Source organism: Euleptes europaea, chromosome 17 (assembly GCF_029931775.1).
Source record: "Euleptes europaea isolate rEulEur1 chromosome 17, rEulEur1.hap1, whole genome shotgun sequence".
In the NCBI taxonomy this organism is placed as follows: Eukaryota; Metazoa; Chordata; class Lepidosauria; order Squamata; family Sphaerodactylidae; genus Euleptes; species Euleptes europaea.
This window is the reverse complement of record NC_079328.1, coordinates 7,937,902-7,959,091: the sequence shown is the minus strand read 5'-3', so window position 1 is coordinate 7,959,091 and position 21,190 is coordinate 7,937,902. Positions and strand designations below refer to the sequence as shown.

Here is a 21,190-nt window from a genome sequence, read left to right as displayed (position 1 = left end):
ACCGAATGGTAATCAAGATGGGGGGGGGGGATCTTGCCCATATCATCACTCAGTAGGAGATTGTGTGAATGCGGGTGTAAGAACGGGGAAAAAATTAAAAAATCAATAAAATAAGGAATTCTTTATGTTTGATGTTTCTATTATGCTTATTTTATTTGTTTTATGTTTATCTGTTTATTATATTTTTATTTGTTTGTCTTTTTGTCTTTATTTTCTTCATTTTTGACTTGGGCAGGTTCCCTGGAGAGGCATAAAAATTCCCTAAATGCTGGAGTACTAACCAAGTCCTTCATTTCTGCTTTAAAGTTCTGCTGATCTATAACTGTGGCCCTTCAATGTTTGGTAGCCCTCAGTAGCGCTGGTGACCACTCGTAAAGAAATTCGGTTAAATGGCAAAATACCCTTCCAACCTTTGGAATGACATTAAGAAAACAGATTATGCCCCCTCCCCAAATACAGAAATTGCCCATCCTTGATCTGACTATAATCTTTTTCTTTGCCTTCTGCAGGTCCTTCCCACACCTGAATGCAAGGAGGGTGTCTGGCTAAGGGAGATGTGACCAGTGTGAAGGACGACATGGCCAAGATGAAGGCTAGCACCCTGACTGCAATGCTAGTCACAGGGCTGGGGGTGTTATTCCTGGGGACAGCAGCACAGGAGGACCCTCAGTGTCAGCGGGTGGAGCACCCTGTTGTTACCAGTGAAGGTAAGCAAGGAGGAAGGTAGCCTATCCAAATATTTTTCTAGAAAGGGGCAAGTGAGACTCAAATCAAACCCAGGTGCCAACTTTGCTCTCATACAGATCCTAGCAACACCATCACTTGGCCCAGCAACGTCAGCCGTACTATCTCAGGTTCATACTCCTGTTCATCTTCTAACGTGATTTATGCCACCACATGCCAGCTATGCCCTTCCAGCCTCTACACTGGACAAACAGGCCAGTCCCTGCGACGAAGATCAAATGGACATAAGTCTGACATCAGAAACCCCAACTTTCAGAAACCAGCGGGGAAACATTTTAATCTTCCAGGACATTCAGCTGCTGATTTAAGAGTAGCAGTTCTCTTACAAAGGGATTTCAAAGGGAGATTAGAAAGAGAGACTGCTGAATTACGATTGATAATGAAGCGCAAGACAATGCATTCTCCTGGACTGAACAGAGACCTGAGATTCATGTCTCATTATCAGTGCTAATTCCTCCATGCCTACTACCCCTCTGCATATCACACCTAATCCAGTCACACCTGCTGTTGTAATTTACCCGCTACTGACATTTACATGCTATTGCCATTGGGTGTCTGAATTCACTCTTCTCTACTTAAGGATAAATGGACTCATATTCCTGCTGTATCTGAAGAAGTGAGCTGTGACTCAGGAAACCTCATAACCTTCCAGAAATTTTGTTGTCTTAAGGTGCTACTGGACTCTTGCTCTTTTCTGCTACTAAAGTCTCATGCCACTGCAAGTCTGTCTGCCTGCCTCTCTTTCTTGAACTACTTTGCTGCTGCAGTCAGCACATTTACAATTAAAAAGTGGGAAGGAATCTCAGCCTTTCACCTGGGAGAGGCTCCCCCCCCCCCCGCAAAAGTCTTTTTCTTTTAAGGGGAATAGGAAGGCATCCATTCCTTTGTGATCAGCAGCCATTAATGGATTCCTCACCCTCATATCAGACCTATTTGCATGTAGGAAGCAAACTGGCCCTGGGTGCTGCACATCTGAGGACCCCCAACATATTGGTTGACCTTTGGAGCGGTGGACTCTGATCTGGAGAACCGGGTTTGATTCCCCACTCCTCCACATGAGCGGCGGACACTAATCTGGTGAACTGGATTTGTTTCCCCACTCCTACACACAAAGCCCGCTGGGTGACCTTGGGCACGTCACAGCCCCACCTACCTCACAGGGTGTCTGTTGTGGGGAGGAGAAGGGAAGGTGATTCTATAGTTTCACCACAGTTCCCAATGTTTCCTAAAAAGGTGTGATGTCATTTCTGCCCCTTCCCCAAAGTGATGTCACATCATAGGCCCAATGGCCATTTTTAAATTTTATTTTTCTCCTGCTGCTCCAAGCAGCAGCGGGAAAAGGGAGCCGGGGGCCGAGGCGTTCCCTGCCCCCACAGGGGGGATTAACACACTAAGCAGCAGCATGCAGGCTCAGTTTCAAAATATAGAAATGTACAGAAATATACAGACAACTAGAAATATACAATACAATGCAATACCTTTATTGGCATCTTAACTAGAAATATACATAAATAAACAAGCAGCCCAATGAATTTCACTATCCACTAATACACAAATGACCCTAAGAGCGTCCAAAAGGTCCGTGAAGGATCCTTAATAAGGATAACGCGGCTTGAAATTGACACTCAAACAGCCAGCTCCAGCGGTCTTGGCAAACAGCGCAGACAAATCAAATCCAACATGAAGGATGAACTCTTTATGTGTATTTCTAGTTGTTTGTATATTTCTGTACATTTCTGTATATTTTTAAACTGAGCCTGCGTGCCGCTTCTAAGTGGGTTAATACTCACCGGTCAGCATAGGGATTTTTTCTTTCATTACCCAGGGGGGTGGGGGGCATCTCTAATCCCTGTAAAATATCCAATGTACTTAAATGCACTATATAATCTACTGGTAGCATTTTGGGGGTGCAGGATGAGGACCCCAAATCCTGGGTTACGTCTCTTTGACTCCATCTAGCAACAGACGCACCTTAGTCTAAGAAATGGTGCCCAGGCTGCCATACTTATCCGGCCCGGAAGCAGAGTCGGGAATGAAGGTGCGTTTAAGTAGATGAGAAGCATCAAGTGTAGCTGCTTTTTGGAGGAGCGGCACAGACAGAATTTGGGACCTTGTTCTCTAACCCAAGCGGGGAGGGGGACACAGGAGTAGGGAGTGGAAGGAGAAAAAAGGTGTTGCAAAGCAAGCTGAGGAGGGAAGCTGCCCTGAAATGTTTTCACTACCAACTGAAGCTTTAGGGTTTCCTAAAGTAGGGAAATAGCTGGAGATTTTGGGGGTGGAGCCTGGGGTTTGGGGAAGGGCAGGGACTTCAGCAGGGTGCAGTGCCATAGAGTTCACCCTCCAAAGGGTTGTGTACCCGCTTTCAAAAATCTTGTATTCTGGATAATGTTTCATTTTGATTAGCCAGAAGTGTGGGATGTTGAAATTGGGAAAACAAGTGGGGCCCCGCGAAACTCATGTGGGGGAGGGAATCCCATCTCCCCTCGCCATTGTTGGCTCCAGACCTCTTCTCCCCCCATCCCCGTCCTCTTGTCGGCTCACCTGGCGCTGCTCCAGGTGAGCATGGCGAGGCCTCCTCCCACCCCCAGGCCCTGCTCTCTTGCCAGCTTGCCTGGCTCTGCAGCGGCAGATGAAGAGATTTTTTTAAATCGAAGGAATTTAAATACCCTATGGGTTTTGTTTTTTCAAATTTCAGATTTTTCTGCAGACCCAAGGAGTCCCCTGAGTCTGCAGAAAAATCTCTTGGGGGTGAGTGTGCCCCCCCATCTGCAGATTTAAGTATCCGCAGGCACACTTCAGAATTAGATATATAAATGAGTCCAGTTACAAAGCTGGATCCTTGATATTTGAGACTCCATGTCTCGGTTTTGGAGTGATTCGGATCAGCTATATATTCACTTAATTTCCCATCCTAAAGGGTTCTTTGTGGTTTCCACTGTTAAGGGCTCTGCTTTTTCTCCACAGGGAATGTCATAATTGCTAGTGTTGTTTCAGGGAACCAGCAGCGACCATATTGGCAATTTTAGTAACTGCAAAAGTTAGCAGTGACACTAAAGAAGAGAGGAGGGGTATACTGTAATGTGTGAATGAGGGGGTGGGGTAAGCTGCTCACAGTAAACAGTGATTACTCAGTGGGGGGAACAGGAAACTGGCTACACCAGCAGGGTGAACAAATAAATAACATCCCAATTTCTCTGCCCTGCAGTATTTTTTTGAGTAACTGGTGTATATATTCCCTTAGGAACGTATGTAACTACCACAGTCTGATGCAAGGAACTGCTAAACAGCAGCTGGGGCCTTTTGCTTGCTGCTACAGTAATGATGCCGCTTCTCAAATTGATTCATTTTCTTACTTGGCAATTATAGCTGCTGAAATCAGCTTTGTGAAATTGAGAGGAGGACACAGAAGCTCAGCAAGAGAAACAAAGGAGAAAGCCTCCCTTGATAATAAGAGGGTTCCAGGGGAAAAAAATCAAAAACCTGCAGTTGCCAGTGCCACGCAGTCTCTGATTCTTCCCGCTAGACACTAAACATAGGAATCATATTTGCTGAAGGAATGTGGGCAGACTGTGGCTAGGATTCAAAAAGATGCAAGTTTTGTTTTACATGTGCCTGAGGACTGTTTGGCCCCTCCACTGCCCACTCTGGATCTCCATGTACATCGACAAATACCACTCCTCAAAGCTGGGCAACTCTTTTGTACAGCATGCGGCGAAGCACAAGGGGTACAGGCAGAATCCCAACACTAGCAAAATCCTGCATGCCTTTATTGAAGTTAATGCAAATCTGCATATCTTTGCATGTAAATTTATATCAAATTTGTGCAAATTTATTTATAAAAATCTGCCAATTTATTATGACAAATTGGTTTGAAGGCAGGCGATGAATCAATTCAACGTTATCTTCATCTGGAAGGCTTCAAGATCTGTGAGAAATGTTCCAAAGGACGGGTCTGTTCTTTCTGTCACGTTCTCCACAACAATTGGGCTGATTGTTGTCTGGCATAAACAAAGATTAATTGAGTCAGATGTTCCTTGGTCAGAAGGCTGAACAAATGCAGCAGAACCTCAGAGTTTCCAGGAATGGCCCTGATAACATATGGGATGGCAGAATGGTTCAAAATGTGATTCTGTGTTTCTTGTTTCATTGCCCCTGTAAAACTGCATTTTCGATTCAGCATGGGATGAATGGAGAAAATTGACGGGGCCCTCCATATTGTAGCTGGTGGGTAACTACTATAGAGCATTTTGTGGTTCTGAAAGAGGGTGATGTTTCCTCTTCCAAATGCCAGTCATCACAGCTTCGTTCCCGTTTGTGGGGTTACAGAGTACCTGTATTCAGCTTGGTTAAAAAACACCCCCCCACCCCCATAATCCTGAAAAATCAAGGAAGTGAAATAGGAATGGGCATCGGAGGAAAATAAGAAGATAAACACCAGATTGGAAGGGTTTCATTCATGCACTTCAGTACTGCTTGAATACCGTATGGTATCCAAGACTCCTGACAAGCCTCAGTTGGTGTGAAACATAGCTGCTCATCTCCTTGGGAGTGCCTTGCAGCATAGGTTCTGTCAATCCCCAGAGCCTTTGGAGCGTCTCATGAACACATGAAGCTGCCTTATACTGAATCAGACCCTTGGTCCATCAAAATCAGTATTGTCTACTCAGACCCGCAGCGGCTCTCCAGGGTCTCAGGCACAGGGTCTTTCACATCACCTACTTGCCTAGTCCCTTTAACTGGAGATGCCGGGGATTGAACCTGGGACCTTCTGCATGCCAAGCAGATGCTCTACCATTGAGCCACAGCCCCTCATGACACCTGCAAGCACCTTAATGCCACCACAGTCTGGATACCAATTTTGTGTTTTTGTCTGTGGCGCCAATAGCATTGTGTTTTGGTCTTTCTTCCTTTTAAATTTATTCTTCTTCCATACAACGTGTCACCCCCATTTTGTGGGTGAACTCTCTTTTATTGTCTCTCTCCATGTTCAGCTGACTGTTTTGTAGATAGAGATGGCACACAGTCAGGCATTCTTTGCCAATTCTCCTTCTTCTGTTCTGCTCCTGATCGCCTCCTTTCCCTTAGCTATTGCTTTTTTCGCCTTTATCTTTTAACTGATGTCTCATCTTTGTGTGTTTTTATTGCACTAAAGCATTCATCCTACTCGTTTTCTTCTTTTTGCGCTTTCCTAACCTTTTCTTCTTCCAATGGTGTTCCTTCTAACTTCAAGCAAGTCATGATTCCTCCAATTCTTCTGAAAACTTCACCTCATATTCTGTACTGGCAGTTGTTCCTTCATCTAAACTTCTTCAGAGACTTGTACATTCATATATCTTTACTTTCATCTTCTAAGGTTGGGTCCTAAGAACACTTTCCTGGGAGTAAGAACCATTGAATAACATGGGACTTTCTTCTGAATAGACCTATTAAGGCTTGCTCCCTGATTCTTCTGTACTGTGTTTTTCCCCCAACTTCACACAAATGACTCTTGTAATATTTCTAGCACTCTCTTTCTTTTCCTACTCTTTTAGATCTTTCCTCCGCTTTTTTCAGTGTTGATCTTTCCATACATCTAGTTGCCTTTTGGGTTTGCAGTGAGACTATGCTTTCATGGTTCTGCTCTTATCATATAGCTTGCCCCATGAGGTTGGTTTAGCCAGATGTGACCCTGGATGACTCTGACCTTTTCTCTTCTCTCATCTTCCACTGTTATGTTTCTAATTGTACCAATGCAAGCTACATAGATATCTAACCAGTGCCTTGGGACTGACTTCTTGTTTTCCGTCATAAGTTTTTACCTAGTTTTTTTCCACACTGTTCCTCTCCGGACTTCTTAAACATAACAGATGATGCTCCTCTATCATATACGGCTGCGTTGGTATGTTTGGTACTTTGTACAACGCATAGCAAGTTCATATGGATCAATGACGGGAATCCCTGGGATCCGGCCAGTGCTCTCTAATGGGAGTATACCTTAGAATATGCGCACACTCCCTCAATTGCTACAGTGTAAAGTTTCTGTGGCGAACATTTAAAGCCAGGGGTGTGTGCAGCCTGTGACTCCAGAGCCAAATATGGCTCAGTATGGAACCAACTATGGCCACGAGTAAAAGGCAATGAAATCTTCATGTTAAAGTATATTCGAGGGGGGTGTTGAGCTGCTAGAATAATCAGTATGTGAAGAGAACAGCAGCCAAAGTTTAGTTATTTTTTCATGGCATTCAAAGGCTTATTAGAGATGCTTTACAGAAAGGAAAGGGAGGGAAGTGAACAGTTGCCAGGAATCCCAGTACAAAGCAAGCACAGATCTGTGTAAGTAGATCTAAAAAGAACCACACAAGGTGCTTCTGAGTATAATGATGAGTTATTGTGAGATCTCGTGGGTGCTGCATACAACAATTTGTGTTTGGGCCGCAGAACCTTCACAGATTGTTAATATGTCGGTGCTGAGTTGTATATTTTCAGTTATGCCACTGGGATTTTTATACTGGCCCTTGCTCTGAATTTTTACACAATTTGGCTCTTTGATTATGCACGGCTGCTGACCCCCTAACTGAATGGTTCCTCAGCAAAAAAAAAAAAGAATATATGTGCAAAGTGTTCTGCAATGATGGAACGTTTGAGACCCACTGGACTCAGCAACATGTGCAAATGGTGATCTCTTTCTCAGGGCCAAACTAGATGTGACAGTGGGCCATTTGGCCAGTCCACCCAATGCCGTTTTAGAGGAGAATTCAACTTTTAAAAAATTGCCTTGAGGTACCAATCCTACATGGCAGCAACAGGTTATCTTGTTTCCCCCCTCATGCATTTTTAAGTGCTGAAGCACCCCCCACAGTTTGGCCCCGTGGCCGCTGTAACCTCTACTTTGGCCCTCAGGTTTCCTAGGTGAAAGTGTCAGGCGGTCCTTCTTCCAAAGGACGCTTCCAAAGAAGTAGCAACCTCTCCAGAGACTATGCCAATTTGTGTCTTGTTATCCTCTACCCATCTGTCTGCCCCTCTCCGGAACATTTTGCCCTCTCTTCCCAACATTGATAAAGAGAGGTGGAAATCACTCTGGGAGGTGGAGAGAAAGCATGTATTTATAAGGCTGGGATGTGAACCTTGACATTCTCTCTGCATCTCAGCTCTGCTGCCAGTGAATGCTCATATGACATGGAGAATACAGTTGGGGAAGCATGTGTTGGTGGTGTTAACAGCAGGCAAATGAAAACCCAGAGAGGTGACCTTAGGATGGATATCTGCATTAGAAGGATAATTAGGCTGACCTACCTTAATGAAGGTGAATGTGAAATGCTTTGAACGTTCAAAATGTGCTATATAAATGCTAAATATTTCTTTCTATTTCCATAGAAATTGCTCCCTGGCTACGTGTTTTCAGAGCAGAAAATGCTGTTGACTTTTCTCAGATAACATTTGATCCCAGACAAGAAGAACTTATAATTGGAGCAAGGTGAGGGGATGCTCTTATAATGTCTATTATCAGCAGGCTGATTTTCTCTGGCTGGTATACGTCTGCCATAAAATGTGATGATCTTTATCCAGGAAACATCGATGGAAGGCTTTAAAATGTAAAGAATTTAGGTTCTTGTGTTTGATGCTGCATTCACCATGGGACAGGGTTCCTTTAACTTTCAGCTACTGCATCTCGTATAACAGGAAAAGGGCCAGTTCTTCCACCACCACCCTTGATTCTTTAGGCATAAAACTGAAATTAATCACGAACCTCAGTAGTGGTTGAAGTGGAGAGTGTCAGTTGCCCAGTACTAGCAATGTCACTCATCCACCTTCCCCACACAACTCCAAAGCAGTTTAAATAAAGTGAATGAACAAATAAACATACATGTTTCACTTTAAAAACTACAAACAAGTAGCCATTGCTTAAAGTTCATGGGGAGGGAAGAGCTAAACTAGGGGTCCCCAACGTGGTGCTAGTGGGCATCAGGGCACCTGCCGAGACATTTTCTGGCACCCACCAAGTGTTTTGGGAAAGTGGGCATGGCAAGAAGAGCCTTTTGCCCAGCAGGGCTTCTGATTGGCTACTGGAGAGTGCAGATTTAAAAAAAACATTGCTTTGGCAGCAGCTGCCTGCACAACACAAGTATATCCACTGCATGGCTGAAGGTAAACTGCGTGAATGCAAGAAAATATTTGTAACCAGACTGTTCATTTAAAAAGACATCCTGGTAAACAGAGCTTCTGCCTGAAATGTTGCAGAGTTACTATTAAAGTAAAGCAAAACCTCACTTGGTGACATTTTGTGGTCGGCTCTGCCTCCTGAGGCAGCCATTTTGTGGTTGCATCCACCACCCTTTGTCAGAATTCCAAAGGTGCCCACAGGCTCAAAAAGGTTGGGGACCCCCGAGCTAACCAGTCACTGAACCTGTCTTCAACTTCTTGGCACATATTCATGCCATGCACATTGTGTAGCCAGGCTAATATATCACTGAAGAGCCTGCTGTGACTGCTCTGGAAATGCCGTCTACATGCTAAAATGGTATTTTTGCAGCTGTCTACAAATGCAAGCTTGCCCTTCTAGAGGAGTTTTTTTGGGGGGATCAGGTTGAGTTTTAATTATGGTGCTTTAAGGAAGTGGCTTTGGCTTAGTAGATATCAGCTGGTCATTTGGTTTTTGCAAGCTAGTTAAAATCTCAGAACAGCCAACAAAATGATTTCTTGCTGAAATGGTGTAGTCTAAATAGAGTATGTGGTGGGCTTTCTGTGGCATGAACTGACCTTGCTTCTTCCTTGAGTTTGTTGAAATTTGATTCTAATCAAACTGGTGAATAGAACCAATATGGAAGAATCTCAACATCAGGAATTGCTTCTAAGCAGAGTCCTTCCTTGGAATGCAGAAACACCTGAGCCTGTTGTAGCTTGGTTGTTTGTCGTTCCTGATCTCTCAGCTGGCCCTCTAAAGGAAACCAGAAGAGGCTGTTCACTAACTGGTCAAAAGCTTCTGCTTAGAGCTCCTTGTCTGTGCTTTGAGTAGGGTTGCCGACTCTGGGTTGGGAAATCCCTGGAGATTGGGGGGTGGAGCCTGGGGAGGGAGGGGTTTGAGGTGGCAAGGGACCTCAGTGGGGGTATAATGCCATAGAACCAACCCTCCAAAGCAGCCATTTTCTCTAGGGGAACTGATCTCTGTCATCCGGACATCTGTTATAATTCTGGAAGATCTCCGGCCCCACCTGGAGGTCGGTGATCCTAGCTTGGAGCCTGCTTTCTGATTCTTTAGTCTGGTCCTCACTGACTCTCCTTTAATTCTGTCTGTTGCTTGTGCCCTTTCCTCTAATCCAGCTATAACACCCATGCCCTGGCTTGCCCTTGAGTAAGCAAAACAAATGTAAAAATAACTGAAGGAAAGTAGAAAATACAGTTTTGTTAAATCAATTTACCTAAGAAGTAAAGATAAACTTATTTGCACCCTAAAATGTAGATGATGCTTCTTTATTTAACATGGCATACATCTGACTATCTGTGAACTTTATTTAGAATACAGGTTGAGTATCCCTTATCCGGACGTCCGATATCCGGAACCGGCATGCAGGAATTACTCACAGGCCCTCAGCAGCACCATTGATGGTTCAATGTACACAAAATTATTAAAAATATTGTTTAAAATTACATTCAGGCTATGTGTATAAAGTATATATAAAACATAAATGAATTTCATGGTTAGACTTGGGTCCCATCCCCAACGTATCTCATTGTGTATATGCAAACATTCCAGAATATTCCAAAATACGGAAAAATCCGAGATACGGGCCACTTCTGGTCCCAAGCAATCTGGATAAAGGATACTTAACCTGTAAGTCTTCAGAATCCTTGTCAAGGCAGCTTACCATGAAAAACAATATTAAAAACCATTGGACATAAATGGCATAGAAACTGCCCATAAAACAGAAGCAGGCTATGAAAATGCTAATAAGCTAGAACTTATTAATAGCCTGGGTCAAAAGCTGTATTTTAGGTTGGCACCTAAAAGAAAGTAAGGTAAGTGCCAGGTGAGCCTGAAGGGCCGCATTCTAAAGTTGAGGTGCCACCACAGAAAATGCCCTGTTGTTGCCACGTGTGTCACCTCTGAAGGCAGGGCACAGAGAGCCGGGCTTGAGAGGCAAGCCCAACTTTTGTTCCGGGGCACGGTCAGCAAACCCTCAGGACCACAACAAGGGGCAGAGTGGGGAAACTCTTATCAATGTCTTCTACAAAGGGAAATGCTGTTCCTTTGGAGAAACTGCTTGGTTGGATAACTAACTACCTTCCTTCCAAACCAAGTGAGGTCCAAGGCAGGAAACAACAGGAAGTGAGGTAGTAATACACTGTGAACACATTCTGCCTGAAAACAGAACAACCTACAAAAAGTTGTACAAAGTCATGAATCTAGCATCCAGTTCTGTTAAACCATCAGATCATTCACACCTTCCATAGGCCCACAAATGCAGTCCTAAATTGTTCCATCTTACAGCTTCTCTGGATTGCTATCAGAGAGCTTTCTTAAACAAAGAAAGGCTGCTCTATGTATTGTTACTGTTAGAGACACCCCATCTCCCCATTGTCTTTGTAATTATTTTATTTAAGAACATAAGAAAGGCCATGCTGGATCAGACCAAGATCCATCCAGCCGTCTGTTCACAGAGTGGCCAACCAGGTGCCGCCAGGAGGCCCACAAACAAGATGACTGCAGCAGCACCATCCTGACTGTGTTCCAGAGCACCTAATATAATAGGCGTGCTCCTCTGATCCTGGAGAGATTTAAAGTATTCAAGTAGATTTCTAAACACAAGTAGCAGATATCCAAAGAACAACCTGCTTGTGCCTCCCAGGCAACATCCCAACTACCACTCAACTTTCTCTTCCTTCCTCTCTAAATTTAAACTGCAAATTAATTTCTCTCTCTCGGCCCCTTTCCCTTGCCTGAAGGGGTATCATTCTCCCTGATGGGTATCGCATTGGGAAAATGGACATGAGGCACATTGGCAGCCGTCGAAGACACGTCAGCCTATGCCCCAGGATGGCCAGCTGTCAGCCAGCGTCTGTAATGGTTAATGTCCATGATTTATTACCATTTGCAAACAATGTGTGTGAGAGGCTGAGCTGGAAATACACATTTTCAGAAGTGAAGCCCAGTAGGGAAATCTCAATCAGAAGAATGGATGGCTGGGGGAGCAATGTGGGATAGAAAAGGTTTTAAATAAATAAATTTAAAATGTCCAGCACAAGAAGTCTTTATAGCTGCATTAGATTGTATTCTGGTTTTCATTTGCTACAGACTTATTGTCCTCTGCAAAGGGTGTGTGTGTGTGTGTGTGTGTATTTTCCGGACAGCAGATGCACTCCAAAATAGCTTTCAGCTGGTTTTAATAATAGAGGCCATGAGGCTGACAGTGAAGGGAGAAAGAGGGAAAGTAGAAAACAGCAGATGCTGAACAGCAAGGCTTGATTTAATATAAGCAAGCCCTTCAAATTGAAATAAACCACCAGCACTGTGATTTTATGATGAGATTTCATTCCATATAAATTAGAGATCAACAGCTGGCTGCTCCTGGGCCAAACCAGAGTGTCATCTGGCCCTCAGTTGCTAGAAGCGTGTTTGGAAAACAGAGTAGATTTGGCTTGGACCCTCAATTGGCAGTCAGCTTGGGGAGATTTGTGTGTGTGTGTGAGTGTATGTATGTACGTATGTATGTATGTATGTATGTATGTATGTATGTATGTATGTATGTAATTTGTCTGCGCCTGTCTCATTGGCACTCAGGGTGGATTCCACAGAGTGAGTCAATACAATGCAATAGGGTTAGAGTTGTAAAACCAACCAGAAATCTAAAAAACAGAACTGAAGCAAAACCTAAGAATTAACATTACACGTTAAATGATGCAAGAATTGCTTAGTAGGATCCTACTTATAGCAAGTTATACATAGTTCAAGGTGCTGGCTTTGACCTTTAAAGCCTTACATGGTCTGGGACCATCGGTACCTGCAGGACCACCTCTCCTGGAATGCCCCCCAAAGAGCTCAGTGCTTTACGAATAACAACCTACTGGTTGGCCCCGGCCTGAGGAGGGTGCAGCTGTCCTTGACAAGGCCTGCTGGAATAGTCTTCCTAGTGACATCAGGGCCCTGCAGGACCTAAATGAGTTCCGCAGGGCCTGCAAGACAGAAATCATCATCATTGTTCCTTTATTGGCATAAAAACATAATACACAAGGGGTACAAAAGGAATGGAGATGTTAAAAAGTGCCCTTTATGGCATAGTTAAAAGACAATTACATCAAATAGTGCTGTTTGTTGATACTGCCAGCTAATTAACAGTTTGGCGGGATTTTAAAACAAACTTTAAAAACACTGCCACCGTCTCCAATGTATGGGGCGAACGATTGTTCAATAAATAGGAAACGTTAAAAGAATCTGAGACTTTCTGTCTATTAACCAACAGGGGACTTAAAAGTACGTTGTGAGATTCTGTGTAGAAACTACAATAAAATAAGACATGAGCAACCGTTTCAATACAATCGTTGCCACAAGGGCAAAGCCTGTCAGACAGAGGGATTTTCCAAAATCTGCCTTCTGGTAGCGCAGATGGCAAAACGTTAAATCTGGCCAGAGAAATGGCTCTACGTTGAGAAGGATCACACAGGTGAGATAAGTATGGGGAGGGCTGATAAACATCGAAAGGTACCCCTAAATTTGATGGGGAGCATGTTTTATTAGCAGCGCTGTTTAGGTCTTGAAGTCCTATATCTAAGAGTCTGCATTTTATCCTTTGAAAAGCTTCTGCCTCAGTAAGCATAAGCAAGGAGTCTGCAAAACAGAACTGTTCCGCCAGGCCTACACCTGAGGGCAGCCGCGAGTTGCCCATCGTTGCTGGCCTTCCCCATCTTCCTCCCACTTCTGTTATCTGTGGGGGTGCAATCTCTGCTGGTGGGCTACCACCGTTTTATCTGAATGCCATCTTGTTTTATAGTTGTTTAATGGTTGTTATGACTGCTTTGTTTTAATCTTGATGTTTTATGGTTTTATGCGGTTTTAGAGGTCGTTACCCGGTTTGATTGGGAATGAGGGTGGGCTATAAATGTGAAAAACAAACAAACAAATTGTACAAAGTGTACACTACAGTCCTTAATAATTTATCCAAGTAATTTTGGAATCATTTTGTGAAGGGCAACCCCGTTACCTACGTAGAGGAGTCCTCTTGAATAATTCAGGTTCGCATAGTTTTTGGAAAGCCAGGAGAGTGGGAGCCTTCCTGACCTCCTCAGGCAGGCCGTTCTGTAAGATGGGAGCTGCAATGGAGAAGGCCCGCCTATGGGCAGTTGTTGATTTTGCCCATTTGCAAGGTGACAGTTTCAGAAGGCCATGCTGAGATGAGCAAAGCTGTCGTGGCAGAGCAATGGGGGAGAGTCCAGAGCCACAAAGGGCTTTGTACGTGATGGGCAATACCCCTCCTGGTCGCACCTCACCTCCCCCTCTGGTCAATCTTGTGGTCCCTCCTCTTTTATCTGCTTGCGTCTTCCATTTTTTTAATCGCCATCTGCTTTTGCTATCGTTGGGTCAAAGGGAGGCTTGTTCGTTGAGACGAAGGGGAGCGGGTGGAAGAGAGTAGGCTATGGGATCCCAGATGGGACCATTTCAGCTGTGCACGCTCCTTTCAGCTGGGTACTCCCCCGATCACATTGGGGAATTGTCTGCTCTCTACCTAGCCTCAACGGGAATTTCATGTTTTTGGAGGGGAAAAAACCCCTTTCTTAACCTCCAAACCACCACAGCGAGCATTCCTGGCAGCCTTTGGTAATTGGAGAAATAAAAGTGTACGCTTGCAAGCTCCCCCCTTCTATTTAAACCATGATAACTTCTAGTGCACCTCCACCAATCTCTAGGCAGAAAGACTTTCCCTATGCTGCTTCTGGGTCCCGATTGACTGCAAGACCCCTCTGTTTTCCCAACCACCCAACTTCTAGGGCACACTCCCCCCACCATTAGTTTCACTAGTCGGTTACAATGCAATCTGATTAGAGAGTTCTGTGTGTGGTTTGTGTGTGAGAGAGAACTAGAGGCGTCGGGGGAAAACGTGAGCCCATCATCCTATCATCCAGTTGCACCAACGATCCCGCGCAGGCGCACCAAAATGCCAAGGGGGGGAGGTGGAGGGGAACCCAAGCAACGTCACGATTACGTGTTGCTTCCTCCACGCCCCCCCTCTCTTGTGCGGGCGCTATTTTATTGGAGGTGCACTCTGAAAGCAGAAGTTTCAGAGACGTTAGAACAGGCAGGAGTGCGGGGGCGGGAATTGGAACTCGCATCCAGGACAAACACCTTTAAGGTGTTTTCCAGATGTTTCCTGGACTGGGTGCGATGAGCCTTCTTCTTTTTTTTTTAATAATAATTTTTTTTATTTTCCAAAACATATAAACACAGATATCAACAATAATAAAAATAATTAGGTTGAGAAGTAAAAAAGAAAAGGCAATTAATTATTGTTGAAATTACAAACATATTTAAAATAAAAAATATGACTTCCCCTTCATCTCCGTCTCTCTTTATAAATTTACGTACTCTTTTGACAACAGTTCTAATCCTTATATTACTAAATAATTATAAATATGTAATTGTATTTAAAGCAATCAGAGAATTCATATATATATATATATATATATATATATATATAATATTATTATTATATATATATTAGTATATATATTATATTATATATATATGTTATATTATATATATATAATTCATAAGTATCTATTATCTATCATATAATCAATTATATTATATAATTAAAAATAGTATAAAATGGATTAGATCAGAGAATAACCCTCAAATTTCCCCATTTGCAATTCATTTTCACAGTACATTCTCCAAGCCTCCCACTCTCCCATAAATTGTATATTGTCTTTTTGGTTTATCAGTGCTGTAAGTTTAGCCATTTCCACCAATTCTAACATTTTTTGTATCCAATTTTTTTTTGTCTAAAGTATCCGATGATTTCCATTTAGCTGCATAAACCAGTCTTGCAGCCATGGTGGCATACATTAGAAATGTTCTTTGAGTCAAAATAGAGTTCAATATCATACTAAGCAACATCATCTCTGGTGTTTTAGGTATATTGTTCTGTATTATCAGTCTTATTTCATTGTAGATCATGTCCCAAAAATTCTTTGCTTTGTCTCAGGTCCACCACATTACACTTCCAACATTTTGGAGATATTGTATTGTAAATTGTATTGTAAATTGTCGCCATCTTTTTGGGTGTTAAATACCATCTATAAATCATTTTATAAATATTTCTCTTAAAGACTGCGCAAGCATCATTTTCATATCTCGAGACCAAAGTCTTTCCCATTTATCCAATAATATATCATGGCCCAAAGTTTGTGCCCAGGTAATCATGGAGGGTTTGATTCGGTCTTGTTCACAATGAATTTCCAATAATAGTTTATACATCTTGGAAATTAGGTGATCGTTTGTATCCAATAATGCTTTTTGAAAAAGTGATTTATTTTTAGAAAACCCTGTTTTCGAATCTTGTATATAAACAGAATTAATCTGGTGAAATTGAAACCAGGTCAATAGGTCTTTTACTTCCTCATAATCTTTCAATAAACATTTGTTGCCTTCCCATTTCAAAAGTTCCTGATATGTAACAAACTGTGCAGGCCTAAGTGAGCGTAAGGTCAACATTTCTTGTGATGATATCCACATTGGTGTCTTCGGTTGGAGTAAATGTTTGTATTTCTTCCATGTTCTAAATAAAGAGGATTTAACTCTATGTTGTTGAAATGATGTATGCATTTTGATTTTGTCATACAATAAATAACCATGCCAGCTACTTCTGTTATCAAAACCCTCTAAGTCGAGTAGTAGTGTGTTAGAAAGTTCAATTCAGTCTTTAAGCCATACTAAAGCTGCTGCTTCAGCATATAATTGAAAGGTAGTGCAAAACCTCCTCTATCTTTAGAGTCCACAAGATATTTATAAGCAATTCTTGGTTTTTCCCCTGCCAGATGAAATTCAATAAGTCTTTCCTCCAGACATTAAAACATTTTACTTGGGAGATGACTGGTAAATTCTGAAATAAAAATAATATCCTCAGTAGAATGTTTATTTGGATCACTGAAATACGTCCCAGAAAAGAGTTTTTTATTAGACCAGCTTATCATGTCTTTTTTAATTGTTTCCCATAACTTGAAATAGTTATTGTTTATCAAATCTTTATTCTTAGTGGAAATCCAAACACCCAAGTATTTCACTTTAGTTGCTTTCTCCCATCCAGTAGTTGTTACAACATTTTTCTGTTCTATTTTGGAAAGATTTTTAAACATTTGTCCATTGATTGAATCAGGTCCTCCGAAATTAACAGAAGATCATCCGCAAATGCTCTCATCTTAAATTCATGTTTATTTATTTGTAGACCGTGGATGACTCCCGTATCTCTTAATTTACAACATAAAATTCCAGGACCAAAATAAAGAGTAGTGGTGAGAGTGGACACCCTTGTCGTGTCCCTTTTTGTATATCACAATTATCTGACATGGATTCATTGACCAAAATCTTTGCTTGTTGTTTCATATATATAGCAGTTATGCCTCTCCTAAAATGTTCCCCAAAGTTAATTTTTTCTAATACTTTTTTCATGAAGTCCCAAGAGACCATGTCAAAACCTTTTTCTGCATCCAAAAAAACAAAAGCTGCTTTGTGTTGATTATGATGTTCATAGTATTCCAGTGCATCTAATAAAATCCTAAAATTGTCCTTAATTTTCTTCCCGGTACAAAGCCTGCTTGGTCTTCATGTACTAAGTCCTTAATAAATTGTTTAACTTTATTCAACAAAATCGAGGCATAAATTTTATAATCCACATTCAATAAAGAGATAGGTCTATAATTTGAAACTTTTTCTGGGTCTCTTCCAGACTTATGGATCAATGAAATAAAAGCATGTGACCATGTTTCAGGTCAAATTCCAGTATCTAATACTGTATTACAAACCATCAAGAATGGATTCAGTAAATTCCCCTTAAATATTCGATAGAACAGAGCTGTTATTCCTCCCGGCCAGGGGTTTTATTCGTTTTCTGTTTAATGATAGCTTCCTCTAGTTCTTCAATGGTAATAGGGGCATCAACAGATTGTTGTTGGGCTAAAGAGAGTTTTTTCAAATTTATAGAGTTCAAGAACTTTTCTATCTTCTTGTCAGAAAAATCATCTTTTTGATATAACTTTGTATACCGTATATACTCGGGTATAAGCCGACCCGAGTATAAGCCGACCCCCCCAAACTTGAGGCCAGAAAAGGGAATTTCTTATTGACCCGCATATAAGCCGAGGGTCAATAAGAAATTCCCTTTTCTGGTAAAGCTGCGCTCTAAAATGGCGGCCGCCATTTTAGAGCGCAGGGAAGATCTTGCCCCTGCCGCAGGTCGCCCTCCCACCGGCCTCCCGGGACCTCCCAACCCACCCCAACCCACCCCGACCCCAGTGCCATTCAAGGGGGGGAGGGGGAAGAGCCCCTGAACCCCCTACTCACCAGGAGAAGCGGCGGCAGGAAGCAGCGGCGCAGCCTTCCCGGCCCTGCAGGAGGCCGCTGCCGGCCGGAAGAACCCTCGCGGGCCCGGCGGGGATGGCGGCGCGGCCTTGGGGCCCTGCAGGAGGCCCCTGCCGGCCGGAGGAACCCTCGCGGGCCCGGCGGCGGGGGGGTGGGCGGCGGCGAGGCCTGCCTGCTCCCAGGCAGGCCCCACTGGCCGCTCCCAGGCTGCAGGAAGGTGAGCGGGGAGGCGGCGGGGGCGGCGGCGAGGCCTGCCTGGGAGCAGGCAGGCCGCGCAGGCCGCTCCCAGGCGAGCGGGCCGGCGGCGGGGGGGGGGCGGGGGCGGCGGCGAGGCCTGCCTGCTCCCAGGCAGGCCCCGCTGGCCGCTCCCAGGCCGCGGGAAGGCGAGCGGGGAGGCGGCGGGGGCGGCGGCGAGGCCTGCCTGGGAGCAGGCAGGCCCCGCTGGCCGCTCCCAGGAGAGCGAACCGGGGGCGGGGGGGGGGCGGGTAGCGGCGGCGAGGCCTGCCTGGGAGCAGGCAGGCCCCGCTGGCCGCTCCCAGGAGAAGGGCCGGCGGCGGGGGGGGCGGCGGGGGCGGCGGCGAGGCCTGCCTGCTCCCAGGCAGGCCCCGCTGGCCGCTCCCAGGCCGCGGGAAGGCGAGCGGGGAGGCGGCGGGGGCGGCGGCGAGGCCTGCCTGGGAGCAGGCAGGCCCCGCTGGCCGCTCCCAGGAGAGCGGGCCGGCGGCGGGGGGGGGCGGGTAGCGGCGGCGAGGCCTGCCTGGGAGCAGGCAGGCCCCGCTGGCCGCTCCCAGGAGAAGGGCCGGCGGCGGGGGGGGCGGCGGGGGCGGCGGCGAGGCCTGCCTGGGAGCAGGCAGGCCCCGCTGGCCGCTCCCAGGAGAGCGGGCCGGCGGCGGGGGGGGGGGGCGGGAAGGGCGGGGGGGGGCGGGTAGCGGCGGCGAGGCCTGCCTGGGAGCAGGCAGGCCCCGCTGGCCGCTCCCAGGAGAGCGGGCCGGCGGCGGGGGGGGGGGCGGGTAGCGGCGGCGAGGCCTGCCTGGGAGCAGGCAGGCCCCGCTGGCCGCTCCCAGGAGAAGGGCCGGCGGCGGGGGCGGCGGCGAGGCCTGCCTGGGAGCAGGCAGGCCCCGCTGGCCGCTCCCAGGAGAGCGGGCCGGCGACGGGGGGGGGGGGCGGCGGCGAGGCCTGCCTGCTTCCAGGCAGGCCCCGCTGGCCGCGGGAAGGCGAGCGGGGAGGCAGCGGGGAGGCGGCGGGGGCGGCGGCGAGGCCTGCCTAGGAGCAGGCAGGCCCCGCTGGCCGCTCCCAGGAGAGCGGGCCGGCGGCGGGCGGGGGCGGCGGGGGCGGCAGCGAGGCCTGCCTGCTTCCAGGCAGGCCCTGCTGGCCGCGGGAAGGCGAGCGGGGAGGCGGCAGGGGCGGCGGGGGCGGCGGCGAGGCCTGCCTAGGAGCAGGCAGGCCCCGCTGGCCGCTCCCAGGAGAGCGGGCCGGCGGCAGGCGGGGGCGGCGGCGAGGCCTGCCTGCTCCCAGGCAGGCCCCGCTGGCCGCTCCCAGGCCGCGGGAACGCGAGTGGGCCGACAGCGAAGGATGGCGGCAATGGTAGGTTTTCCTCCTCCCTCCTCCCTCCTCCCCCCTCCCCTCCCCTACCGTATTGACCCGCGTATAAGCCGAGTTGGCTTTTTTCAGCCCTTTTTTTGGGCTGAAAAACTCGGCTTATACTCGAGTATATACGGTAATATGATACAAATTCTTTTTATATATCAGATGTAGTATAGATCGGGCCTCTTGTAGATTGTAGTTTGGCTATAATATTTTTTTGAAAAGAGTCCCTTAGTTGGCAAGCCAAAAACTTACCAGGTCTATTAGCTTGTTCAAAATGCTTTTGTTTTGCAAGTCTCAAATTTTGTTCCTCTCTTCTGAAACCACCAAGTTCAGCTGGTGTTTAAAAGCGGATATCTTAAGTCTGATATTATTTTTCAGATCTTCTTGTAATTCCAAAGTCAGTTGTTGCTCTAATTTTTGTAAATCCCAAAGTATGTTGTTTGTCAATTGTAATTGTGTCTTTCTCCAGGCCGTATGTTTCTGTATCATAAAACCTCTCAGTGCTGCTTTGAAGGAGTCCCATACTGTATTCAAGATGGTTTCTCCATTCATATTTATTTCAAAAAAATCTTTAATGAGAGTAGTCAATTCCGCCTGTATTTTCTCATCTTTCAAAAGATTGTCCTTTAATCTCCATCTGAATGCTTGTCTATTATTCCATTCAAACGAAGGCGATAAGCCTTCTTGTCTGGCTTCTTGCTACTCTTCAGCAGCAGTTACCCTACGAAAGCCAGTGTAGTGTAGCTGTTAGAGCTTCAGAGTAGGGTCTGAGAGACCCACATTTGATTCCTTATCTTGCAGTGCAGGCTCGCTGGGTGATTTGGGGCCAGTCACATACTTTCAGCTTTACCTACTTTAAAGGGTTGTTGTGAGGATAAAAAGGAGGAGAGGAGAATAATGAGAGCTGCTTTGGTCCCCACTGTGGAGAAAGGTGGGGTATAAATAAAGTAAATAAACCATAAATAAGCTGAAGATGAGGTGCAGATAAAAGGTAGGTTGGTGAATGGCTGAGAAAGAGAGACTGAGGCAAGGAAAAGGGGAGAGTATATGGGGGTTGCCAGTAGTAGGGAAAGAGGAAATAGTGCAGGGAGGAGGATACAGGGTACAGTGCAATGCCCCCCCCCCCGGAAATCCCTGAGGGTTCCCTACCATAGAAAGAATCTATTTCTTAAAGCTACAGTCACACCTTTTATCATATTGGGGGTTTTAAAAATCCCCCAATGTCAACAAAAAGATAGATGAAAGCAAGGTAGCTGTAAACTCAAAATGAAAGTGTAAAGTTCCTCAAAATTAAATATAGATCTCTGGCAAAGTATT

General features: G+C 45.5%; 1 protein-coding gene across 1 annotated transcript in view; it reads left to right on the top strand.

Annotated features, from left to right (window-relative positions):
- Positions 1-577: 577 nt before the first annotated feature.
- SEMA5A (semaphorin 5A) overlaps positions 578-21,190 on the top strand; it is a 132,875-nt gene continuing 112,262 nt past the window's right edge. Inside the window, exons 1-2 of the mRNA XM_056862973.1 lie at positions 578-707; positions 8,098-8,197. Of these exons, the coding sequence (XP_056718951.1) occupies positions 578-707; positions 8,098-8,197 (230 nt within the window). The remainder of the gene's footprint in view (positions 708-8,097; positions 8,198-21,190) is intronic.